Here is a 27,829-nt window from a genome sequence, read left to right on the forward strand (position 1 = left end):
AGGGGAATCACATGAGTTTGGCAAACTGGCTAATTGTCCAAGAAACTGATTACCCAAGTCTCTGAGTCTCAGTTAGATTGGCCACGTGACAGAGTTCTGTCCAAAGGAACATATGCGAGGGATATGCCCGACGTCCAGGCCTGACCCAGACATGTCCATGGGTGCCTCTCCCCCTTCCCTTCTGGGCTCCTTGAACAGAGACTGCAGACTGAGAGCCAGGCGGCTCCCAAGGCGGAAGGAACCTCCGAGTCACTGTGGAAGGCTGCTCACTGAACCTTACAAGAGAAATAACCTGGGAAAGTTATGCAGCCGGTCCCAGTTTCCAAGCATTTATAACAGTGTCTGATCAAGAGTAAAAGCTCCATAAATTTTAGCTCCCATTATCATTAGGAAACAAAATTTACTTCTAACTTTCCTTCTTTTTCTTGGGCAAAGCAGAGTACTAGGGGGTGGGGGTAGTTAGTGAAGAGCACTGAGATACATTTACCAGTGAAAATTGAGTAGTACACTGGTGTACTTAATCTAAACATTGTCGCAGCGATTCAAAGAGGAAAAACAATTCATTTGGATCCCAAGTATTTAGTGTTATGACAAGTCTCATAAACTAGAGTGCTTACCCCCTCAAATCTAATACAAACGTAAAGAGACTTAGGTTCTCTTCTTCTCCCCTTGAAAATGAGCATTTGAGGACACTCTAAAACAGTTCTGACAATCCACATCATTTCTGTGGTTTCAAATTAATATCAAAGTGTACAAAGAGTACTCTGTGCTGTTACAATATTTGTGATACAGTATAATAGTCATAATCATCTTTTATTGATTTTAGATTTTAAAAGAATGTCTTTGCAAACCATGTTTCTCCAATATATTTTTTACAATAAACAACATTTATGAAAATATTAGTTAAATCTTTTGCAGAGGAAGTGGGAAAAAGTGAGGGGAGAATATTTCAAAACTAACCTTCAGTGTTAGGCCTACATATTTGGCAATGATTATAGAAAATTATAGATTTGTGACAGTGAAACGTCAAAAGTGCAGTGCATCCAGCCAAAAGGAATGGCAGTTCAGCTAGAGACTTGATTTTGCAAAATTAACACAGCATAACCAATGCCATTCATATTTCAAAACGGAACCAATTTTGTCTTTGTGATTTCTGACATAGTTTCTGGGCTGTGTTAGAAATTAGAAAATTCTGGCTGAAGATCTTGTTACTTTCCTGTAAATCACATGAAAAACTTCGTATTTTATTACTAATGGTTATCTTTAAATGCTGAATAGCCTCCATGGTAATATTTTCATAAAAGGGATACTTTACATTTCATTTTTTTCAGAATACACTGAACAACAAAAAAGTGCATCAACTTAATTTAAAAATCAGTAGTGTCAAATGTATTATTTGGGCATCTAATTTCCTTTCTAAGTACCGCAGCTTATCGGCTATTGTTGTTAACCTGTGCCTAATTTATAAATTAAACTTCATCACAGCTATGTATGTATAGAAAAAATATAGCATATATACATATATGTGGTTTGGAAATATCTACAGTTTTACACACCCACGGGGGGTCTTGGAATGTATCCCCATGAATAAGGGGGAAATATTGCATATTCAGGTTCATATATTTTTAAACTATTAAATAGTAGTTCTGAATAAAACTCATCAAAATCTTAAATAATCTCTGATCTGGATTAAACCATGATAGGATCAATTATTTTTTTAAAATTCAAATTTATTTATTCATCAGTAAAACGTATTATTTAACAATGTTCCTAGAGAATAAGCTTCCTATGTGTAAGTGGTGGTAACCTAGTTACACTGCTTTCATGGGCCATTTACAAAGCTGTGATATGCGGTATCAGGATATCTTTCCACGCTGATGTCTGAGCAAATCATACGGAAACCAGAGATAACCATTCCTGAAACAAGGAACCATCTCTATATTAGTATTTCACTGTCATGGTGCTGCCTTGGTATTTTAAGCACAACGGATTTTTCTGAATGATTATGATAGATTAAGGCATTGTATCTCTTTTAAAAACGGTTATTGAGACGATACAGATGATAGCTCTGCTGCCTAGAAAGACACACGCTGTCCCTGGACCCCCATCCGGAGTTCCGGCATGAGGCTAAGTTCACAATGCTCACAGCGTCTTGCCTTGTTTCACCACAGGGGTCATTTCTCAGCAGCACCACATGCTGATTTCAAATGATACTGTTTACCTGCTAGGCTCTTGGCTGGATATAGAGTATTTTTCTTATTAAAAATACTTAATAATCTACTCGGTCTTTGTAAACTCTCTAAGGAGTGACTTTCCATCTTGGCAAGCACTCCCTGCATGGCTGCTGCACTTTTCTTCCATCATCTTCTTCACGTAACTGAGTGGTCCCTTCCCTTCGAAGGAGGAAGGGTTTTTGAAGGAGCCTCCAATTCTATCCCATAATGTGAAGTACTGTCCATAGTTATAGTCGAAGAACATGTGGTGATCTGTATGATGAGCTGAGCCATTAATAAATGGCCTTAAGATTTGAGGGACACGAAAATCACCATCATGAATGGAAATTGTCCAGATGTTGACCAAGATGTACAAACCCAAATAAACCACCTTGTGCAGTGGAAAGATAAAAGGATATATGTGGTAAGGCAGACTCTGAAGGAAGCCATCCACAGGGTGAAAAGCATGACTTGCAAACGGAGTAGGAATCTTCCAGATGTGATGAGGTTTATGGATGTGCTGCAGAAGAAAAGAACACCATCAGCACTACACACTTCGCCGGTCAGCACTCAGCTGAGCTTGGCATACTCATGCTGTGGAGAAGACTTAACCTAAACACCCCTTCGAAACTAGCAGAATCACCTTATAAAATGCCTTCCTTCTTTACTTGCCAAACAGTGAAACTTTAGGACCAACACTCCAGACTCATAAAAAATACAAGCAAAATACACCTGGTATTTTCATCACTATGGTTACTTAGGTATTTACCATAATTAGAGGAAATTCTTGGAAATAGAGAAATAATTTATAATTGCAAACTGCTTAAATGTATACTATTTTTCCTTTTTTTTTGGTCACCTCAGCTTGCCTTACATCCCACTATAGAGCACTCCACACTGCATCCCCCGCCAGAACCAGGGACGCTCATCATGGCTTCTCTCCGGATGCCCAGCCATCTTCCAACCGTCAATCTTTAGTGTCTAAGTATCATCTGAGAAGTTTGATAAAGTGACACCTGAATTCTAGCTCCAAGATTGCGATGGATTAAGTGTAGAGTGGGAGCCAGATATCAGTTTTTAATAAGGACCCAGGTAGTCTGGGGACCCTCTTTGAAAATACTGCTAGATTGCAACACTTGCTGTAGGATTTTAGTTAGAACGAGGTATGTGGCAAATCACAATTCAGTCAATAAAATTCCATGTTCCTCAATCTGTATCAGTGGTCAATCAATATCTGTATCAGTGGAATCTATAGTTTTGTTCAAATGGGCAACAAAATTCAGTGAGAACATTAGTTGGGAACCTGGTAACTCCATCCTCCCTACTAACCCGGATCCCAGCTAGCCTCGCCTGAAGGGCGCCAGTCTGGACTAAAGGTATCCAGTGGGACTGACCCAGGATCAAGAAACTCAAATTATTCTTGAAGTTTTACACAAGGATCCTGAGTGGTGGGAGTCATTGACTAAAACAACAAATCAGGTCAGGCATAGGATTTAAAAAATATATATATATTTCTTTATTGATTTCAGAGAGGGAGGGAGAGAGGTAGAAACATCAATGATGAGAGAGAATCATTGACCGGCTGCCTCCTGCACACCTCCCCACTGGGGATCAAGCCCAGTGAGCTAAACTGGTTAGGGCAGGATTTTTCGTTTTGTTTTTTTTGTTTTGTTTTTTTGTAAGCCACATCAGATTACTGAACTCAGGCATATTTCTATGTGGAGGAAGGGAGCGGGAGAGATAGATAGAAACATCAATAATGAGAGAGACTCATTGATCAGTTGCCTCCTGCACGCCCCCCACTGGGGATCAAGCCCGCAATCCCAGCATGTGCCCTTGACTGGAATTGAACCCGGGACCCTTCAGTCCACAGGTCGACGCTCTATCCACTGAGCCAAACCGGTTAGGGCGATTTCTGCTTTTTAAAATTAAATTTATTGGAGTGACATTGGCTAATAGGGTCATATAGGTTTCAAGCGTACAATCCTATCATACATGCTCTGTATATAGCATGGTGTGTCCACCACCCAGTGTCACATCATCTTCTGTCGTCATGTATTTGCCCCCAATTACTACCCGCCCTCCCCCTTCCCTCTGGTAACCACCATCCTGTTGTCTGTGTCTATGAGTTTCAGTTTTATATATATTCATATATACTATTGTTTTCTTTCCCTAAAAAATGATGTACCTTATACACAAGCCTATGATGAAGGCCTCTGTGGATCCAGTAGATGAGCATGTCAGTGAAGAAGAGGAAGGACAGTACACTAACGATGAGGTGAAACCAGCCTAGGAGAGAGAACAGTGCACAGTGGAATCCCCAGTCAGCTCCTAGGATTAGCATTTATTTTTTACATGTCTAAATGCAAAGTATGAACCTAGACTCAAGTATTACAAACTATCGGTTTTGCCAGTTAAACACATTATAAATTCATCTCCTTTGACTCTCTGGAATCTGCTCATTTCCTCTTTTTCTTCCTATAAAAACTTGGAAATGCTCCACCTAAAATCTTTTTAAATTATACTATTAAGGTATTTATACCTTAAATAAGACAAAAAAATGAGACAAAAAAAAAGATATTTCTGAAGCATCGGTATTATTTAAATCTCTGAGAATAATTCTATTTAATAATCTTCCTTCATAAACATGTCTTTATACATTATCTCCCTGGTTAGAATTTCATTTTTCACTAAATACCTCAAACTGAGCATTTACTCCATAACCCAGCCCTTTCTGATTTTTCCAGCGTCATCTATTCCTGTCTTAACCAGGCTGGGTTACTCAACGTCCTCCCAACATCTTGGAAGTCTTGCCGCTACACCGTTACTCATCCGTTTCCATGCGTCCAGATGCCCTTCCGCCATTGATTTTCACTCACAATCCCATCACTTTTCAAAGCCTGGTGTGTGATTTCTGTTCCCTCCCTTAACTAACTGATCTTTACTTAGAAAGCAGGGGCTGGGGCTGACCCACCACTTATTGGTTGAGAAACCTGGGCGAGTTACTAAAATTCTCTGCAAACTTAATTTACTCACCTATAAAGCAGAATAATAGAACCTACCTCATACAACTTATGTAGGATAAAATGAATTAAGACGTGAAAAGCTTAAATCTGTAGCTGGTACTTATTAACACTCAATAAATGTTAACTATTATTCTTACTGTTTAATACTAGACGCTAGAAATGTATCTTGATGGAATAATTTCAGAATTTCACGAAAAGTGAGCTTAGTTACTGTAGGACTGTTTATTAATAGACAAAAGAAACACTCTAAAGGCCTAAAAACTAGAGCTCATTTAAATAAACTATGGCTAGTTACAGAATGAGAAACTAACAGACATTAGATAATGCTAATATTTATAGGCATAACAATATGGGCATAGATATTGTTAACAGCAAAAAAAATGGACTCCAAACCAGTATGCACGGTGAGGTTTCATTTTTATAATGTAGGTAATGAAGTATACAGGCATAGAGGACATGTCAGATGATTTACAGTTTCTGGTAGAAAGATAATTGATTTTTTAAAATCTGTATTTTCTGATTTTCCATAATTGTCATGTATTACTTGAGTTATCTTTTTTAGAAGTTTGATTTCAATAGAGGGAAGCAAATGCAAAGGCTTAGATATCTGATCATGCCAATCTTTCTCCAGGCACAATTTCATCTAAAACAAAGATTTAAAATTGACAGATAAACTTAAATAAATGCACATTATATGGCAAGACATAAATGCATAAAATAAAAGAATATTAACAAATATTAAAAACAACTGAGCAATTTCTAATTACTTTATATTTTTATTGATCTCAGAGAGGAAGGGAGAGGGAGAGAGAGAGAGAGAAACATCAATGATGAGAGAGAATCACTGATTGGCTGCCTCCTGCACACCCTCTGCTGGGGATCGAGCCCACAACCCAGGAATGTGCCCTTGACCGGAATTGAACCCGGGACCCTTCAGTCCATAGGCTAATGCTCTATCCACTGAGCCAAACCGGCCAGGGCTTTCCAATTATTTTAAAAGAAGGAAGAGGCAGGTTAGGCTCTGCAGAAACACCAGCGTGGGCTGGCCGTGCTATTCACTCACCGCTTGGAAAGCCTCCCACGTCATCGTACAGCTTGCTGTGACCCCTGAGCTCCAGCAGGAACAGCGCGACAGTGGGGATGCTCATCCACGGCAGGGCCTGGACAGTGAACATGATCTCTCGATAGACTTGGTTCTGAAAATGAAATTTCCGATACTTAAAAATCACTGCTCATTAAGCAACACCAGCACAGCGTTGTTTGGGGTTGGATTTTTAGAATCTCTTGTATTTTTTTTTTTTAATAAAATATGTTTTTACTGATTTTTTGAGAGAGAAAGGGAAAGGGACAGAGAGATAGAAACATCAATGAGAGAAACATCATCGATTGGCTGCCTCCTGTATAATCCCTACTGGGGATTGAGCCCAACTGGGGCATGTGCCCTGATGGGGAATCGAATCATGATCTCTTGGTTCCTGGGTAGATGCTCAACCACTGAGCAACACCGGCCAGCCTAGAATCTCTTTTATATTTACAAGCTAATTCCCAAAATGTTTCTATTAAAATGTTAATACGTGGGAATGGGTCAGAAAAAATTCCTTTTGTTCTGAGCAAAAACAATAAATATTTAAGATTCTCAAGCTTATTCTTCTTCCAACAAATTTATATTCTAAATTTCGATTTTACTGAATAATTATTTCTTTCATAGTTAATGTCCATCCATAATCCTCTTTTTCCTCAGTTCTTGGAGACTTGTATTTGACAAATACAAATAACTGAAACAGAGAAATGATTATAAACTAAAATTACTGTGTTTGGATCCTCTAGCTAAAGAAAAATATACATAGCAAAATTTATTTCAGTTATGAGTCAAATATAAAAATAACTACACAAATGTGTGCATTTATTTACCACTATTAGCAGAGAAATTCTTTTTTAAAAAAAAATATTTTTATTGACTTCAGAGAGGAAGGGAGAGGGAGAGATAGAAACATCAATGATGAGAGAAAATCATTGACTGGCTGCCTCCTGCACACCCCCTACTAGGGATCAATCCTACAACCCTGCATGTTCCCTTGACTAGAATTGAACCCGGGACCCTTCAGTTCACAGGCCCATGCACTATCCACTGAGCAAAATCAGCCAGGACTAAAGAAATTCTTTGTAACTAAAGTTACGAAGTACCAGGATTTTCGTTTTTAAAAAAAAGGTTGGATTCATTATTTGTTTAAATTAAGGAAGGAGATGTGGGATTAGCCCTACCAAAAACATATAACCCATCTGGGGCTGGTTTCAAAAACTTTACTTAATGCTTATAACCAATTTGATCTGAATAGCTCACAAGTTCATCACACTGTGCTTTCCTTTTACTGTATCAGTAGTTAAAATAGGTAAGAAAATCACTTACCTTTAGAAATTGTGGATGTTTCATTAAAGAATGATCAAAGATAAAATAATAGCTGAGTGTTGCAAAGACAAAATAAAGGATATAAGCCCCAAGGTTTGTCACAATCAGGAGGCTGAGAGTCTGTCGGAAGAAGTTGTCCTCTGGCCACGTGGCTGGGTATATGTATGGTGTGAAAACATAACGATCGGCAGCACTGAGAACGAGGTCCATCTCAGCACCTGAAGGAGAAACAGGTGCAACAGTTACATGCTGTCATTTCTCAAAGCAACGTTTTCAGAAAAATGACCCGAAGTGCCTGCTTTCATAAGCATGTGTAGAAGTCTGCTCCTACCGGAACCCCCTGAATGCCCATCTTCAGAGCTAGAGGGATCTGAAGTACCATCTCTAGTCCAATCTCTTCATGTTGTAGAAGGGGGCACCAAAGCTCAGTTAGAGAAACCGAGACCCAGTAAGTTTTTTCTCTAAGGTTTAGCATTTCCATGGATAAATGTGGATCCAATTCCTTTTTAGTGTTCTTTCCTATTATGCCCAAGGGCAACATGGCAAGTAGTAAAGATGTGGAAAGCAAGGCACTAGGTACCCAGGCAAATGGTTTCCTCTTTAAGCTACAAGTTTTAGCAGCCTCTCTCCTAAAAAAAAAAAACACCTCCCATTTCAGAGATTTTTGCTTCAGTGCTGAAACTTAATTTCCTAAAAGGTATCTATGTTGCCACCACAAGCATAGAAGTCAGGCACTATTTGTTCTTATGACACAAGGAAAGACCACTCTCATCGACGGAACAAAGGTAGATATATTCTTAATGTTAAGCATTAGAATACATTTATTCCTTCCCCCACGAAGCAATGCTCTAGATCAGTGGTCGGCAAACTGCGGCTAGTGAGCCACATGTGGCTCTTTGGCCCTTTGAGTGTGGCTCTTCCACAAAATACCGACTTCTGCGCATGGGCCACGAAGTTTCAATCGCACTGTACGTGCGTGCCCACACGTGGAATTTTGTGGAAGAGCCACACTCAAGGGGCCAAAGAGCCGCATGTGGCTCGCGAGCCGCAGTTTGCCGACCACTGCTCTAGATTACGGGCTAGGAAACTGGGGCCTCCGAGTCAAACCCAGAACCTGTTCCTATAAACAACAAGCACCTACCCCTCCCAGGCCTTCACCACACTATTGCCTGTGTCTATCACATGGTCTTTATCTGCTACATACTAGACCATATAAATAAGTATCAACTTATGAAATAAAATTAAAATAACTCTTTACAATGTTTATATAATTACTTATTTACAGTCTATTTCCCCTACTGATTCCCCATTGATTCCACACAAGAATTTAGAATTTTTCAAAATCATGCATACATGTAGTTTAAAATAATCACTGTAAAGTGAGATACAGAGAAATGTTGCTTTCATTCGTACAGCACAATTATCACCTCACTTCCAGCCCTGTGGGTAACCATCTTTATTCATTCCTATGAATCCTTACAATATTTTTAAATGTAAGAGCCAACTACAAATTTTTATTTCCCCCCTTCTTTACAAAAAGTGACATATTACATACACTGTCACACATTCTTTTCTCTTACCATGTATTTTGGAGATCTTTCCATCATAAGAATATCCTCTTTTTTGTTTTTAATAAAGTAGCTTTATTAAGATACAATTCATAGGGAATGATTCAAAAGTTTTTAGCATATTCTCACAGTTGTGCAATCATCATTATCCAATTTCAGAACACGCTCATCACCTCCAAAAGAAACTCATTCTCCATACTGTTGAGCTGCTTAGACGTGTACATTGTTTGCCATCCAATTTAAGGAGTTTTGGGCCATAATTTCTTAAAACAACCATTTTACTAGTTTTTCTCTCTTCTCTTTTGGGACTCCCATTATGTGTATGGTGGTATCTTGATGGTATCCTCCAAGTCTCGAGACTTAATTCTTCTTCATTCTTACTTTCTGTTCCTCAGATTGGATAAATCTCAATTGCTCTATCTTCAAATTCTTTGTTCTCTTCACTCAAATATGATGTTAAGTTCATTTGAAACTTGTTATATTTTCAACTCTTGAATTTTCATTTGGTTCTTTTCTTTAAAAAATAAATTCTATCACTTTATTGATAGTCTCTATTTGCTGGGATATTGTTCTCTACTTTCTTTGAGTTATTTAGATGGTGTTCTTTAAACATATCTGTAGTAGCCAATTTTAAAGTCTTTTCCCAGGAAATCTGGGCTTTCTTAGAGATTGTTTCAATTGACTGCTTCCTTGTGCATGCACAGGCCATAATTACCTGCTTCTCTGTGTGTCCCATAAGGAACCTTTTATATCACATAATGGGCAGCTCTGGAAATCAGTTCCCCATGGGCCTTCCTCAGGGTTTCATGTTGCTGTTATTTTAGTGACTTCTCCAGACTGCTTGTATAACACCTATATTCCTTGTTGTGTGCAGCTACTGAAGCCTTTATTCACTAATAGGTGGACAGACTTTCTTAAATGCCTTAAACCACCAGCCTTTGTGGGGTGCTGTGTGTAGGGCCATGCTTTCAATGTTTCCGTGGGCAGTTTACAACTCTGACTTAGCCTTCACTTCCTGCTTGCACAGACCTGCAAGGTCAGCCAGAAGTGAGAAATTAGGGCCTTCTTCCATTTTCTTGGGTACACAACCCTTCCCATGGATATCATTCTGGATTCCCAACAAAATGTTAGAGCTTTGCAAAGACTCCTATGGACATTCCTCAGTATTTCCTTTTAAGAGTTTTGGTCTGGCTCTTGTTAGTGCCAACTGTCTCCTAAAACTATGAGGTTAAGCAATCACCACCGATTTTCTTGACAAAAACCTTGGGGATAAAGAAGAACCTTGAAAATAAAGTTTTTCAGAGAACTGCCAGAGAGGTCAAATAGTGAAAAGTCTCTGGGTTGGGGCTTTTTGGGGAACTGCAAACCTGTCCTGTCCCTTCTAGGGTTGCTAGGCTGCAGTGCTTCACAACTCCTACAGATGTAAGGCTAATTTTCAAGGCTCCCACAAAGCTGGGGGAAGGGGACAAAAATAAGGAAAGCTAAAATGCCACAAAGCTTCCTGCTCTTTCTGTGTCTCAGTCATTTTTCTAGAATAAACCTTCCTAGGATTATTGTAAATCTTTAATTCCTAGAGTTCTACAAAAATTGATCTTGGCAACTTTTGTCAGTGTTTTGTTGCTTTTATAAAAAAGCATTTCCGAGGAGGTTCTTACTCTGCTATTCTGGAAGTCACCATCTCCTTTTTTATAGTACAAGGCTACCATTTTTTTTTCCATGAAACATTTGGTTTCAGATGTATTTTGCAATTCAGAATTTCTAGATTTCTCCAAGGTAAAAACATCTTCCTGCTAGTAAACACAAATATTTGTTTAGAAAAATGAATATTCACATTAAATGGATGTACACTGCAAACAGTATAATAATTTATATAGTAACTATATGTAGTAATAAACAAATATAGAATTGTATAGACTAAAACAGTTATTACTTCTATTTTTAAAGGAAAATATTCGGCAAACTTTCAAATACATTCCAAAGTTAAATAACTGCATGTATGTGTGACTATATATGTAATACATTTTCATGAAATCTGGTAGCTGGAGGATCTTGTAGAGAAGGGCCCATGAGGTTAGAATTAGACATTGATGATGGGCCAGGATCAGGATTCTCAAGTGAAAAAGCAACGCTACTCAAGATGGCCTCCTGAAAAGATTTCTACCAATGTCATCTGTCATATTAAATGTTTCTGCTCCACCAATGCTGTTTGTCACCATAATACCTTCAGTAATTTTTCCATTTGTATTCGTAATGTAGCCATCAACTCAGTCATGACTTTCTTCATGCTTGTGTTTAACAATCTTTCAGTAGTTTCCCCACCATCCAAGAATGCATAACGGAAGCATCGCGGTCAATGTCCAACATTTCTTCAATGTCAGATTCTGCTGACTTATTTATGGTTTTGGCTGTTAAAATATGTGGTCTACTTAATGAAGTCAGGTATCATCTTCTCATTGGTGATACAAAATGTTGCAAAAATCTTTATTTGAAGGTTTATTTTCAAACTTTATTGTCACTACAGTGTTTAGCATTTAATAATGCAGATTTATCAATATCATTTCAAGCATTAGCAATTTGGAGAACAAGATCTTTATGATTGACTTTTTTATCTTCTAGAATTTTTTTCCTTTTTATTAAATTTATTGGGGAGGCACTAGTTAACAAACTTATACAGGTGTCAGGTGCACAATTCCACAGCACATCCTCTGTATACTGTGTGTTCACCACCCGCAGTAAAATTTCCATCCATCACCATTTATCCCCTCTATACCGTCCTCCCCTCCTCTCTCCCTACAATCACCACTGTGTCCATGTCCATGGGTTCTTTTATTCTCTTTTGCTCAATCCCTCCATGCACCGTCCCCCCACCCCAAGCCCACTTCCCTCAATAGCTATCAGCCTACTCTCTATCTAGGAGTCTGTTTGTTCATTAGATTATATAGTATTTGTCTTTCTCTAATTGGTTTATTTCACTGAGCAGAATGCTCTCCTGCTGGGGTCCAACCCCAGCAGGTCCAGGGGTCCCCAAAGGTGTGGACGGAGTTGGCGAAGAAGGAATGACACAGAGACAGCGTTCAGTTGATCAGCAGCCTAGCCAGGATCTCTAGCCAAGTTCTGGTCAGGATCTCCAGCAAAGTTCTGGTTAGGATCTCCAGCCAGGTTCTGTAGCCATGTTCTCTAGCTAGGTTCTCCAGTCAGGTTCAGTTGCCAGGTTCTGTGGCCAGGTTCTGTCTAGTTTCTCCAGCCAAGTTCTGTAGCCAGGTTCTGTCCAGGATCTTTTGCCATGTTCTCTCGCTAGGTTCCGTCTCTAGGTTCTGTGTCCTGATGTCTTGTTACATCTGTATTTATACCAGTTGATTCCAATCCTATCAATCTCTATCCCAAAGGTTAGGGCGTTTCTTATCTCCATTCCAGAGAGTAAAGATTATGTAGCTTAAGTGTGATTGTTGGTAGTTAAAGTGATTAACTACCCGCCTGGCACTTAGTTAAGGGGTTTTATTCCCTCCCTAACTTCAGGGGAAAATCCCTACCTGGGGAAACAACCTTTCTTGGAGCGGTGACCTTGGTTAAAACACATAGTGCCAAGAAGGTGAGCAAACATATTAAGAACAGTATGCCATATACACCAGGCCCCTTGAAACATATGCTGTGCAGATGTTCCTTCCCTGCAGGGACTGTGTCAAGCAGCAAGGATGGACCGGCTCCCAGCACTCTCCAGGTCCATTCATCCTGTCACAAAGGGTAAAATTTCCTTCTTTTTTTTTATAGCCAAGTAGTATTCCATTGTGTAAATGTACCACATATTTTTTTATCCAATTATCTATCAATGGGCATTTGGGCTATGTCCAAATCTTGGCTATGGTAAATAATGCTGCAATTAACACAGGGGTGCATATATTCTTTCAAATTAGTGTTTCAGGATTCTTTGGATAAATTCCTAAAAGTGGAAAAGCTTTTTATTTTTAGTTGAGTTTACTGGGGTCATAATGGTCTGTAAAACCATGCAGATTTCAAGTTACAACTCAATAAAACATCATCTGTACACTGCATTGTGTGCCCATTGTCCCAAGCAAGTCTCTTTCCATCCCCATTTTCCCTACCTTTGCCCACTTCTACCTAGTCCCCACGGCCCTTTCCCTCTGGTTATCGCCACAGTTTTATCTGCATCTATGTGTTATGTATACATGTGTGGGGTTTCTTTTTTGGTGCTAATCTGTAGGTCTCTGTTACCTACTGCAGGTACTACAAACACTTATTTTTCCCACAGTGTAACACACCATGGTATAAAGGCTGTATCTCAGTCACAGTGGGTGGAAAGCAAATGGAAAAAACATTATTTTAACAAAAAAGTTGAGGAGAGTACACTAAAGAGCTGTCTAGGATGTGTTACTGAATCAGGCTGAAGATTTTGGCATAAAGATGCCCAGGAATTTTGTGAGACTGATTCAAACACTTTAGGTCAGTGATGGCAAACCTATGACATGTGTGTCAGAGGTGACACGCAAACTCATTTTTTTGGTTGATTTTACTTTGTTAAATGGCATTTAAATATATAAAATAAATATCAAAAATATAAGTCTTTGTTTTACTATGGTTGCAAATATCAAAAAATTTCTATATGTGACACGGCACCAGAGTTAAGTTAGGGTTTTTCAAAATGCTGACACGTCGAGCTCAAAAGGTTTGCCATCACTGCTTTAGGTGGTGGTTTTTTCTATCACTGCCAACTTTATCTGTGTGTGTCTGAAGCACTGGTGTTGCTCCTGCAGTCTGAAGTAGCTTTTGGAATGTAAAACAAATACAGAACTATTTCATCACCATTGAAAATTTATTCAGCGCTCAGGTTTTCATCAGATATTATCTCAGCAAATTCATCAAGGTAATGTTTAGCTACTTCAGGATCAGAGTATTTATCAGACTTTCAGATATTTTTCACCACACTGCTTCCTAAATTTCTGAATCTTTCCTTCTTAATACTACTGTTAGTGTAGGTAGCTAGATATTATTAAAGAAAGGGAGCAAAGTAAATGAGGTAATATTAAGCCTAATAAACCAGGGAGCTGAACTGGACAATAAGCTGGCTTGCTTCCCTAGGAAGTTACAGTTTCACATACCCCATTGGGAACTACAGGTCTGTGCCCCACATATCACTGGGGGAAATCTACACTAATAAAAGGGAAACATGCAAATTGACCATCCCTTCACTACTCCCACCAGCCAATCAGGGCAAGTATGCAAATTAACCCAGCAAAGATGGTGGCGGCCATGGAGCTGGAGGCTTGGGTTGCCCCCGGTGACGTAGGAAGTCAAGCTTCCCACCTCCCCTGGCCACCACTGAAGGAGTGGCTGGAAGCCTGGGTAGCTGGGGGCGAAGCAGGCTTCCATCCCGCCCTGGCCTCCACTCAAGGAGGGACTAGGGGCCTGAGACTCCGGGGGGCCGTGGCCAGCCTGCAAACAGCCCTCAGCCTCTCACCCAGGCTGGCCAGGCACCCCAGCGGGAACCCCCATCCTGAAGGGGGTGTGGTCAGCTTGAAAACAGCCCTCAGTCCCTCACCCAGGCTGGCCAGGCACCCCCAGCGGGAACCCCCATCCTGAAGGGGGTGTGGTCAGCTTGAAAACAGCCCTCAGTCCCTCACCCAGGCTGGCCAGGCACCCCCAGCGGGAACCCTCACACCATGGGGGCGTGGCTGGCCTGCCATCACCACAGGCCCCTCGCCCAGGCCGCCCCACACCCTAAGGGAACCCCCACCCTCATTTGGGACACCCTTCAGGGAAAACCAGCCGGCCCCCACCCTTCAGGGAAAAGGGTAATATGCTAATTAGACTGGGAGACCTTCTAGGAAATCTTCCAGACGTTCTTCTGGACAAAGCCATGGTGGCAGGGCCAAGGTAGAGGCAGTTAGAGGCCAAGAGGGGAGGGCAGTTGTGGGTGATCAGGCCAGCGGGGGGGAGAGGGGGCAAATGGGGGGGGCAGATGGGGGTGAGCAGCCTGGCAGGGAAGGCAGCTGTGGGCAAGCACACTGGCAAGGGGGGCAGTTGGGGGTGATCAGGCTGGTGGGGGGGCATTTGGGGGCGAGCAGGCCGGCAGGCAGAGTGGTTAGGGGCAATCATGCAGGTAGGCAGGTGAGCAGTTAGGAGGCATCAGTCCCGGATTTGAGAGGGATGTCTGACTGATGGTTTAGCCCTGATCCCTGTAAACTGGCAGTAGGACATCCTTCTAGGGGTCCCAGATTGGAGAGGGTGCAGGCTGGGCTGAGGACACCCCCCCACACCTGTGCATGAATTTCGTGCACCGGGCCACTAGTCTATATATATAAAGAGGTAATATGCTAATTGGTCTTAACGGTGTCCCAGTCATGACCGGTCAACAAGGTGGGTGGGGTTGTGGGGCCACGTGGCGGGACTCTGGGTCGAGTGAGATTTCGTCCCACCCAGGCAGACTCCCCTGCAGCCCCACAGCCAAATCCCAAAGTGGACCCGGGGTTTACTAAACTTTATTGGAGCTGCTCCCCGCATCCCCACCCCCTGCCCCAGGACCATGCTGCCCGGAGCAGGGCAGCCCAGCAGCCTCCTAACAGGCGGCCCACGAGAGCAGAGTGAAGCGGGGGCGGCAGGGAGCCATGAAGGAGCAGGGCAACCAGAGCCAAGTTTCCAGGAGTCTGAGGAGAGCACCTGACAGGAGCCCAGGATGCAAAGAAGAGGAAGCAGCCACAGGGAGCTCTTCCAATCCCCCTGCATGGACACCCTACCCCAGCCTCTGCACCCCTGGGGGGACAGGGAAGCTGACAGGTCCGGGAGAAGAACCAGACTCGGGGGTAGCTGCAGCCCACATCTCCAACTCCCAATCTCTTCCCCCCGCTACCCCCGCCAGGGGTGCCCACAACAATAGTACACCAGCGATGACCCGTCAGCACCCCGAGGCAACTGGGGCCCATGGCCCACCGATGTTGGGTCCCCACCACTGGGGCCGGGCACGCCTCTCCTCCCTACAACTCCAGATCTGGGTGGAGGCAGGCCCGAGCAGCCCCCCAGGGTCAGACCCATCCCCCCACTCGTTGGGGTTCTTATCCCAGCATCAAGAAGGGTTCAGGAAATCTGGAGAAGGCTGTGCATAGATTAAATAGGAGTCCAGAGACGAAGCATAATTTTGAAGGCATTTGGGGGTCAGAGGAGCCTAGTTTAAAGGAAACTAAGATCTAAGTTTTAAGTTCTCCTCATCTCAGGACCCCATGCATTTTATTAACACAACTTGTCCTGAGGTGAGGCAGAGATATACACTTCAAAGGGTCAGTGTTTCCAATACAGAGGCATTAGAATGCGGGAATTAGCCTACGGGAATTAGCTGTTCAGGTGTTTGGCCGGTAGGAGGCAATAACATGTAGATTAAGATGCCCTGAGCTGTTTGGCAGCCAAGCAATCATCCCTTTTCAGGTTTGGGAAAATGCCTTTAGCCATTACCAACAGGTGACTACATGTGTGACTCAACCCTGTTGAGTCCCCAAGTTCCATCAACCTTTTGATGAAATGCTTGAAATTATGACATGCTGGAATTGGCTTCTGGCACCCCACACCCCCCACACACCCCTCACAGCAGCAGCACTGTCTCTGCAGTGGAAATGCACCGAACCTCGCTGGGGGCCGCAGCTAAACCCACCCTCCTAGCTTGCCTGGCCCCACCCTGGCTTGGCTCCAGCCCCGCCCTGTGCACTTACAGCTGTGAAACAGCCACATTTAAAGAATGGCGCCAAATGGGGAGGTTTGACTGTTACTCCCCCTTCGGCCTCGCCGCCCGCCTAGCGCCCCCCGACTCCCCACCAGCGCCTCCAGGAAAGACGACCGCTACAGGGCTGCTGGCCAGAGCCTGCCCTCCAAGGCTTACCGAACCCTCTGCAAAGCTTTGAAACCTACAGTCCCAGGAAACAATCAGGCCCTCCTCCCCTAATCAGCATCAGCTACCTGCAAGGGTACCCGTGGGCAGTTGGGGGCAAGCAGGCCGGCGGGGGGGGGGGGGGGGGGGGAGGGGGGGACAGTTGGGGGCAAGCAGGCCGGTGGGAGAGGGCAGTTGGAGACGGGCAGGCCGGCAGGCAGATTGGTTAGGGGAGATCAGGCAGGCAGGCAGGTGAGTGGTTAGAAGCCAGCAGTCCCAGGTTGTGAGAGGGATGTCTGACTGCCAGGCCCAAAGGGTCCCAGATTGCAGGCCAGGCTGAGGGACCCCCCACCCAGTGCACGAATTTCATGCACCGGGCCACTAGTAGAACAATAAAGGGGAGGGAAGCACATGTACAGTAGAAGCAAAGGTAGCAAACTCAACCTGGGAAAGGATGGGACTGGTTAAGGGACACAGGACCCTGGAAGGTCTAGGAAGTGAACTGGCTAGAGGGAGGACGCAGTGCCAGCCAGGAAATACTGGAAATTGTTTGGTTAGTTTGAAGAAGTGCCTGATCCTTCCCAACCCCAAGATAATATAACCAGCCTAACAAAGACAAAGGGCGGCTGCCTCTCTCCCGCCTTCCTTCCCTCCCAGTAACACGGGCTTGCCTCATTTGCTCACGCAAAATGTCTGGACACTGCCCTATTTCTGGGCCTGTTGAAGACAAGGCTGAAGTTTTTTCAGAGCGTGACAGTGTTGGCCTTGGGACAGCCCTTTGCATTTACTTCAGCTTCAATAAACTTTATCACCTATTCTCCCAGATGTGGGTCTCCTAGATGCTTTCCTTGTAACCCCATTTCCAGCGGCAATACTAACATTCATCTTTAGCAGCACCTCTTCCTGATATATTCTAGTTTATGTCATGATCAACAAAGCAATCAGTGGCATTTATTTACTTCCTTATCAAATTTACTTAATGAAAACATGGTTAGGATCATCACTTTCTAACCCATGAAATGGTTTTTTACTTTTCATCCTTATCAGTCCTCATTGCCAGTGTAAAACATCTGCAATCTATCTTCCTGTTCTTCCCTTTTTTAAAAATATATTTTTTTATTGATATCAGAGAGCAATGGAGAGGGAGAGAGAGATAGTAACATCAATGATGAGAGAGAATCATTGATCAGCTGCCTACTGCAAGCCCCACATTGGGGATGGAGCCTGCAACCCAGGCACGTGCCCTGACCAGGAATCGAAACGTGACCTCCTGGTTCATAGGTCGACGCTCAACCACTGAACCATACCAGTCAGGCCTGTCTTTCTATTCTTCGAGTCACTTATTCTTTAGTACAGTGCTTCACAGACATACCAGGCACAAGCTCTTACAATACCTCCATGTTCTTTAATGTTACTAATCACAGATGTTTCCATTCATTCTGTTATTCACAGATTACCTTTAACTATTTTTTATTTTCACATGTAATTAAACTCAAACTAACAAAACAGTACAAACAAAAAATAGAGGAAGGACCTGGTAGGTACACCAAGATCAGCTGGAGTCAAGTTTTGCTATTAAATGACTTTGAACACCATTTTTTAACATTTTAATCCTCACCTGAGGATATGCTTTTATTGAATATTTTAGAGAAATATAAATGTGAGAGAAACATTGACTGGTTGCCCCCTATATGTGTCCCAACCAGGGATTGAAACCACAATCTAGGTATGTGCTCTAAACAGGAATTGAACCCACCACCATTCTGACATACAAAATGATGCTCCTGAGCCACCTGACCAGGGCAGAGGGTCAAATTTTAAAAGAATTTTTGGTTGTCAGGTCTTTCCAGACTTTGAAACTGTGGCTAACGGATTGTGGACCTATGTTCCTTTGTGTGATTTCTCTGTTGTTTATTCAACCTACATATAGACACCTGGATAGAAACTAACCTTTGCTATTACTAGTCAAGCAATGCTACAATGACTAACCCTATATTGGTAAACTCCTACAATCAAAGAACTTCTAGGAGTTCTTTGAGTAATTGCAAAGGTCAAAGAGTAATTGCACTGGTAGCTTTAGTAAATATTGTTAAATTTCTTCTCATAGGAGTTGTGCTACTTTGCAAGTCCATAGTAATGTAGGATAGTCCCTATTTCCATACAACATTAACAACAGAGAATATCATCAAACTTTTGGATATACATTAATCTCATAGCAAAGAAATGATATCTTGCTGCATATTTATTTGTAAATTAATCTTTATTGTTGAGATTACAGATGTCCCTCTCCTCCCTTCACCCATAGCTCCCCTTCACCCAGTTCCCACCCCACCCTAGGTCCTTGCTACCCTATTGTCTGTTTCCATAGGAAATGCATACATGCATATAAGATCATTGTCTAATCTCTTCCCGCCCCTCCCCCACAGCCTCTTCCCTCTGAGAATCATCAGTCTGTTCCATTTCTATGCCCCTGATTCTATTCCATTCACCAGTTTATTCTGTTCATCAGATTTTTTATTCGTTTGATTTTTAGATTCAATTGTTGATGGATATGTATTTGTTGCCACTTTGTTGTTCATATTTTTTATCTTTACTTTTTTCTTCTTCCTCCTCTGCTTACAGAATACCCTTCAGCATTTCATGAAATACTGGTTTGGTGGTGATGAACTCTTTTTGCTTTTTCTTGTCTGTGAAGCTCTTTATCTGACCTTCAATTTTAAATGATAGCTTTGCTGGGTAGAGTAATCTTGGTTGTAGGTTCTTGCTATTCATCCCTTTGAATATTTCTTGCCACTCCCTTCTGGCCTGCAAAGTTTCTGTTGAGCAATCAGCTGATGATCGTGTGGGCACTCCCTTGTAGGTAACTAACTGCTTTTCTTTTGCTGCTTTTAAAATTCTCTTTGTCTTTGGCCCTTGGCATTTTAATTATGATGTGCCTTGGTGTGGTCATCTTTGGATTCCTCTTGTTTGGGACTCTCTGTGTTTCCTGGATTTATAAGTCTATTTCGTTCACCAGGTAGGGGAAGTTTTCTGTCATTATTTCTTCAAATAGGTTTTCAATATCTGGCTCTATCTCTTTCTTCTGGCACCCCCATAATTCAGATGCTGGTACACTTGAAGTTGTCCCAAAGGCTCCTTACACTATCTTTATATTTTTGGATTCTTTTTTCTTTTTGCTCTTCTGGTTGGGATTTTTGCTTCCTCTTATTTTAAATCACTGATTTGATTCTCAGGATCCTCTAGTCTACTGTTGAATCTCAGTATATTATTCTTTATTTCAGTCAGTGTATGCTTAATTTCTGACTAGTCCTTTTCCATTCTGTTGGCATTCTAAGATCCTTAAAGGTCTCACTAAGTTCCTTGGAGGTTTCTAGAAGATTCTTGAGTAACCTTATAACTGGTTTTGAACTCTATATCCAGTAGTTTGCTTTCTTCCATTTCTTTCATTTGTGCCATGTTTCTTTGTCCCTGTATTTTGGCTGCTTCCCTGTGTTTGTTTCTATGTAAGTCTCCTTGAGTTGATAGAGTGGCCTTGTGTAGTAGGTGTCCTATAGGGCCTAGTGGCTCAGCCTCAGCAATCACCTGAGGTAGACACTCTTGATGGGCTATATGCACAATTTTGTTGTAGTTGAGCCTTAATTGCTGTTGGTGTCACTGGGAGGAATTGACCTCAAGGCCAATTGGCTGTGGGGACCAGCTGTGTCTACAATGGAAGAGCTGTTGTGCAGGAGATACCCTAATGGAGTAGGACTTGCTTCAGTGGGGCTTTGGTGCTCACTGAGTCTACCCCTTGAGTGTGTCTCTTATGGATGTGTAGAGTTGTAATCTGATATGGTCTCACAATGATCACTGGGTACACTGGCTCTTGGGTCTCCAGGAAGGGGCAGTCAGCTAGTGCCTGGGGCCACCCAGCAGGAGCTACAGAGAGATCTGCAGATTCCTCCTCTTTGTTTTGGGTTTGGAAGTGCCCAGACGAGGCCAAGCTGTGAAGCAAGGCAGGCAAGCTGGTGCTGGTGCTGGGACTTGGGCCTTTTATTGATAGGGTTAGGGCTCCCTGACCCAGCTACAGCTTGTTTGACAGAGCTTTAGCTTGAGAAAGGACAGGCCATTCATATGCAAAAGCCACTGACTACAGCTTGGGTGGGGTTGTAAATTGGGTGGGCCAGGTCTCAGGGAATCACCAGGGCAGAGCAAACAGAAATGGCTGCCACTCAGCCCTGCATTGGAGCAGGCCCTGCACGGGAACAATGACCGCTGTGAGCACCAGTCCGGAAGAAAGCGACCACAAAGTTCCTGCTCCAATGCCAGACAGTCCAGTTTCTCCCCATGTTTCTGGGTCCTCCAGAGTCTCTCCCGGCGCTGGAGCTCAGAGGAAGTGAGAGCTTGTAAATTCAGTTTGTGGCCTTTTAAGAAGAGCTGCTGGGTCTCCAGCAGCCTGTGTGTCACTCAGCCCCAATCTCCACTGGTTTTTACAGTCCATGGTTCTTAATGCCCATAGGGCTTTCTTTCCCCAGCTCTGGAACCCTGGGCTAGGGGTCTGGTGTGGAGCTGGGACCTCTTGTCCTCCAGGCGGCCCCCACAGAGGCCATCTCCCTCCCGATTAAAAAAGTGGCACACCCGGCCGGACCAGCCCGTCCCATGCTCAGCAGCTCCTCCCAGTCTCAGTGTGCTGTCTTCTTTACCGCTCTGGCTGCAGGACTTCCACTCAGCCAGCTTTCCATTGGTTCTGGATGATAGTTGTTCTGTATTTTAGTTGTAATTTTGATGTGGTTGTAGGAGGCAGCAGGTGCTGCCATCTTGCTTCTCCTTGCATATTTATTTTATATTTGTCTTTTTGTAAGTGAGGTTGAACATCATTTTATCTATTTAGAATAATTTGTATTTTTTTTGTTGTAAATTATCTGTTTTTGTCCATTGCCCATTTCCCCACTGGGTTTTTAGTCTCTTAAAATCAAATTCTAAAAGCTCTTTATGTATTAGGGTGTTTGTGATATGAGTTGGACATATTTTTTTCTCACTGAAATAAAATTTTAATTAATACCAAATGGCAGATATTGACATGTATCATTCATCATTTATTGTTAATCATTCAATAATTAAATATCAAACACTGCTTTAGGTAATGAGCAAAGATTAAAATGAAATTAAACTTTTCATACATAGTTAATTTTAATTATACAAACCTATCTACATAAATAAAAACAGGTAAGCTAAATTGTCAATATTTTACATATGCATTCGAAAAACCTACTTTATTATATAACAGATTTTTGGCTTTAAAGGACATCCCTCACCTGAATCAATCCGTTATACTGAGGTTTAACTAGATCAGCGGTTCTCAACCTGTGGGTCACGACCCCTTTGGCGGTCGAACGACCCTTTCACAGGGGTCGCCTAAGACCATCCTGCATATCAGATATTTACATTACGATTCATAACAGTAGCAACATTACAGTTATGAAGTAGCAACGAAAATAATTTTATGGTTGGGTCACAACATGAGGAACTGTATTTAAAGGGCCAGAAGGTTGAGAACCACTGAACTAGATGGTAAACCAGTGCCTGGATAGGAGGAGGAAAAGTGCCTCAGTCAATCTACAGGCAGTTTTCAGAATTTTGGTTTCATTCATTCTATTTGCTAAATGTTGCAAGTGGACATTTATTAACATATTGATGTTATTTCTTACATCTAATATAAAATCTTCTGAAATCAATAACACAATTGCAAAAATGCAACTCAATTTTGAAGTTTGGATTCAAATCCACATCTATAAAGTGGTGACAACATATCCACATTATAGACTGTTTAAGATTTATAGACTAAGAACACAGTTTTGAGGCATGATCTGAAACACAGCAGAGAAAATAGTCAATTTATAGGAGCTATTATTACTACTGTAATGGGAGCCAAAGATGAGTTAAAACTACCTCAACCTAACTAAAAATAAGGTGCCACTTGATTTTTCTTTGAAAAATAATTAGCAGTCAATTAAACATTGGTAATACTAAAATATTAATATTTGTTATATACTATGTATTATAAATATTAACTCATTCAACTCTTTGAAGAAACCCCAAGAGTTAGGTACCATTTTTTTTTATTTTACAGATGAAACTGGGCACAAAAAATTCAAGTAACTTGCTCAGGACAGTCAAGTAAAACAATGGCTGAGCATCGACCTATGAACCAGGAGGTCAAGGCTTGATTCCTGGTCAGGGCACATGCTCGGGTCAGGAGCGAGCAGGAGGCAGCCAATCAATGATTCTCATCATTGATGTTTCTCTCTCTCCCTTCCTCTCTGAAATCAATCAATAAATATATTTAAATTAAAAAAAATACATGAAGTCTGGTTGTAAAATCCACTGATTTTAACCAAGTTCTACTGCCTCTTCATCACTCTCAACTCTCTGGCTCTTTAATTTTTTAAAATTCTCAGTGACTCTACAAGCTCATATAATTTTGCATATCATTTTAAGGGGCTGACCTCAGGGGCTCTACAAACCTGAAGTTAAAGACATCTGCCAGATGGAAGAACATACCGTGTTCATGGATTGGTAGAATCAACATCCTTAAAATGTCCATACTACCCAAAGCAATCTATAAATTCAATGCACTTCCCATTAAAATACCAACGACATATTTCACAGACCTAGAACGAACTCTCCAAAAATTCATCTGGAATAAAAAAAAGACCCCGAATAACTGCAGCGATCCTGAGAAAGAAGAACAAAGTAGGTGGGATCTCAACACCAGATATCAAGCTGTATTACAAAGCCACTGTTCTCAAAACTGCCTGGTACTGGCACAAGAACAGGCATATAGATCAATGGAATAGAATAGAGAGCCCAGAAATCGATTCGAACCATTATGCTCAATTAATATTTGACAAAGGAGGCAAGAACATGCAATGGAGTCAAGACAGTCTCTTCAGTAAATGGTGTTGGGAAAATTGGACAGATACATGCAAAAAAATGAAACTAGACCACCAACTTACACCATACACAAAAATAAACTCAAAATGGATAAAGGACTTAAATGTAAGATGGGAAACCATAAAAATACTAGAGGAATCCAAAGGCAACAAAATCACAGACATATGCCGAAGCAATTTCTTCACCAATACATCTCCTAGGACATTGGAAACTTAAGAGAAAATAAACAAATGGGACTACATCAAAATAAAAAGCTTCTGCATAGCAAAAGAAACCATCAACAAAACAATAAGAAAGCCCACTGCATGGGAAAACACATTTGCCAATGTTTTCACCGATAAGGGTTTAACCTCCATCATTTATAGGGAAATCATACAACTTAACAAAAAGAACATAAACAATCCAATCAAAAAATGGGCAAAGGACCTAAATACACACTTTTTAAAAGAGGACATTCAGAAAGCCAAGAGACATATGAAAACATGCTCAAAGTCACTAATCATCTGAGAGATGCAAATCAAAACAACAATGAGATATCATCTCACACCTGTCAGAATGGCTATCATCATCAAGTCAACAAACAACAAGTGCTGGAGAGGATGCGGAGAAAAGGGAACACTCGTGTACTGCTGGTGGGAATGCAGACTGGTGCAGCCACTATGGAAGACAGTATGGAGTTTCCTCAAAAAGTTAAAAATGGAACTCCCATTTGACCCAGTGATCCCACTTCTAGGAATATATCCCAAGAAACCAGAAACACCAATCAGAAAGGATATATGCACCCCTATGTTCATAGCAGCACAATTCACCATAGCAAAGATCTGGAAACAGCCTAAGTGCCCTTCAGCAGATGAATGGATTAGAAAACTGTGGTACATCTACACGATGGAATACTATGCTGCTATAAAAAAGAAGGAATTCTTACCATTTGCAATAGCATGGATGGAACTGGAGAGCATTATGCTAAGTGAAATAAGCCAGTCAATGAAAGAAAAATATCACATGATCTCACTCATTTATGGATAATAAAGAGCATTATAAACTGATGAACAAAAATAGATACAGAGGCAGAGCAGCATCCGACAGACTGTCAAACTACAGGGGGAAGGCTGGGGAGGGTTGGGGGGCTGGAGGGGGAGGTAAGAGATCAACTGAAGGACTTGTGTGCATGCATATAAGCATAACCAATGGACACAAGACACTGGGGGATAGGGGAGGCCGGGGGAATGTCAATGGGGGAAAAAAGGAGATATATGTAATAGCCTTTGTAATACTTTAAGCAATAAAACAAATTTTTTTTTAAAAAAGTCAAAAAAATAAAGACATCTGCCAGAAATAGCTTATAATAAATATTATTTTACCTTTGCAACAACAAAGAAATCTTTTCCTAAAATGTAATTATCAATAAAACACAATTAAGCTTAGAATGACTGAGCCTACCATTACTATTTTGCTTTACCTTAAAAGTATAGTACATAGCTAAAACTTATTAAGAACCAAGTATTTTTAAAGCACTTTTATGTATTCCATTGCTTAATTCTCATAACCTCATTTCTCATAGCCCTAGTAATATTTAAAGCACTTTTATGTCTTCCACTGTTTAATTCTATAACCCCCATTTTCTAGATGGGAAACTAAGATCAGCAGTATCTAAGTAACTTGCTCAGTAACCACAGAAACAAGCAGCAGCTGGGAGGTATGCTCCAGAGTCTGTCTACTTAGCTGTTCCATCATGTTATCTCTGGAGATACGACACGTGCAGATGGGAAACTGAGATGCTATGTTAAGTACAATACACAATGAATGGAAAGCACTCTTTAGAGGTAAAGGGTCATGCACTTCTGACTGGTAGGTATTTAGCATTACAAAGTTAAGGGGAAAAAGAAAGGAAGGCGATATAAATTCAGGTGCTACCGGGCTTGGCTAAACATGCCCAGCCACCCAAGCTTCCCACGTTGGAAACTTTATCCACAACCGAGGCGATGTCTTCTACCCGACCCCGATGCGCTCGGCTCTCCTTGGAGGATGCTAAGCTGGTGGATTTCCTCCTCTCTAACCTCCTCCACGGTGGCTCCCCCCGAGCCCCCGGCCGGTCAGCGGGAGTCCCCTTCCCCTAAAAAGAAGCGGAGCCTCTGTCCACCGAGAGGGAGGCCCTCACAGGCGCAGCAGCGCCCGGGACGCCTTCCCTGCACAGGGGCCGCCACCGCCACCGCCACCGCCACCAGCACGTCCTCTTCGCCAGCCCCTCCCGCCAGCCAGGCCTTCTCGGCGCCGGAACACCGCTCCAGCCGGGCAGCGGCCCCGAGGCCCCCCGCCCCCCGCCGGGCCAGCGGCGCCGTCCCAGCCCCGTCCCGTTCCCCGGTGTCCGCTCACCTGCCGCCTCCGTGTGTACCTGGGAAACCGCGCAGGTTCCCGGGCCCGCGGCCGGCCGGCGGAGGAGCCCCGAGTCCGTTCCGCCCGCTCCCCCGGGACGGCCGGTGCCGGCCTCAGTGCGGCCCCACCCGCCCCGCTCCCCTCCGCGCCCGCCGCCCCCCTACCTGGGAGCTCGGTCGCGGCTCGGGCGGCGGCGCTGCGCATCCAGCGGTGGGTCCGGCTCACTGGCCGGGGCCGGGCCGGGCCGCCTAATGATGCTGCCTACGGGGGCGGGGCCAGGACCCCCGAGCCGCCAGCCAATCAGGGGCCGCGGCCATAAGCTGATATGACGGCGGATCGCGTGACTGGGCCTCGGCGCTCAGTGCGGTCACGTGTGGTGGGCGGGGCCGGCGCGGGTCGCGGGTCGGGGCCGCGCGGGGCCGACGCCGGTGCGTGTCTTTGCAGTGGGAGCGGCCGGTGGTGTGTGATGACGTGTCCGGGTCGTGGCGTCATCCGCGCTGCCTCGGCCCGGCCCTGGCGGCCCTGGCGGCCCGGGGAGTAGGTCGCCGTCTTCCTGGAAACGGTCCTGCCGGCGGCGCTCTGGCGGGAAGCGTGGGCTTCCTCTCCGCTGCGGCGAACGGCCGGCCTTCCGTCCCGCGAGGGCGGCGCCCGCGTCCGTCAGGCTCCCGGCCTTCCCGGCTGCCCTGCCCGGAAGGGCGGAATCTGCCCGAACCGGTTTCCGTGGGAGGGTAACGGGCACAGCCATTCACAGCCCGGCCGCGCTCCGTGCCCTGCAGGGCCCGGCCGCGGGGGCGCCTGTAGCTCTCGGACCCGCGCGGGTCGCGCGTGCACTGGCCCCTCCCGGGGGCGAGGCGGCTCCGGGCGGCGGCGCGTGCGGCCGGCCTCGCAGGAGCTGTGTCCGGGCTGCGTGTGACCAGGTCTGAGAGCGTCGCTCTGGCGGGTGGACAGGCAGGAAAGCCGAGCAGCCGCTCCCTCCAGAGAGAAACAGGAGGAGACACATGCCATAGCCTTACACATCACACACATGACATAGTATTACATATTACACACATGACATGGTATTACATATTACACATGACATGGTATCACATATTGCACACGTGACATACTGTCACATTACAAACACATGACATGGTAGCGCATATCACCCACACGGTATAGTATTACACAGCACACACACGACATGGTATTACATATTACACACATGACATGTTATTACACTACAAACACATGACATAATATTACACATCACACATGACATAGTATTACACATTACACACACGACATGGCACTACACATTACACACATGACATACTACACATTACAAACATGGCATAGTATTACACAGCACACATGATATGGTATTACATATTACACACATGACATGGCATTACACATTACAAACATGGCATAGTATTACATATTACAAACACGACATAGTA

At 43.3% G+C, this 27,829-nt stretch overlaps 1 protein-coding gene across 1 annotated transcript; it reads right to left on the bottom strand.

The window, feature by feature from the left end:
* Positions 1-559: 559 nt before the first annotated feature.
* SC5D (sterol-C5-desaturase) lies at positions 560-27,041 on the bottom strand. The gene is made up of 5 exons (XM_036353571.1): positions 26,552-27,041; positions 7,647-7,864; positions 6,303-6,435; positions 4,402-4,502; positions 560-2,733 (listed from the first exon to the last, which is right to left on the bottom strand). Exons 1-5 carry the CDS (start codon positions 26,589-26,591, stop codon positions 2,278-2,280), a joined length of 948 nt encoding a protein of 315 aa, XP_036209464.1. The 5' UTR covers positions 26,592-27,041; the 3' UTR covers positions 560-2,277.
* Between the last annotated feature and the right edge of the window lie 788 nt (positions 27,042-27,829).

Source organism: Myotis myotis, unplaced genomic scaffold (assembly GCF_014108235.1).
Source record: "Myotis myotis isolate mMyoMyo1 unplaced genomic scaffold, mMyoMyo1.p scaffold_m19_p_20, whole genome shotgun sequence".
NCBI classification, from domain to species: Eukaryota; Metazoa; Chordata; class Mammalia; order Chiroptera; family Vespertilionidae; genus Myotis; species Myotis myotis.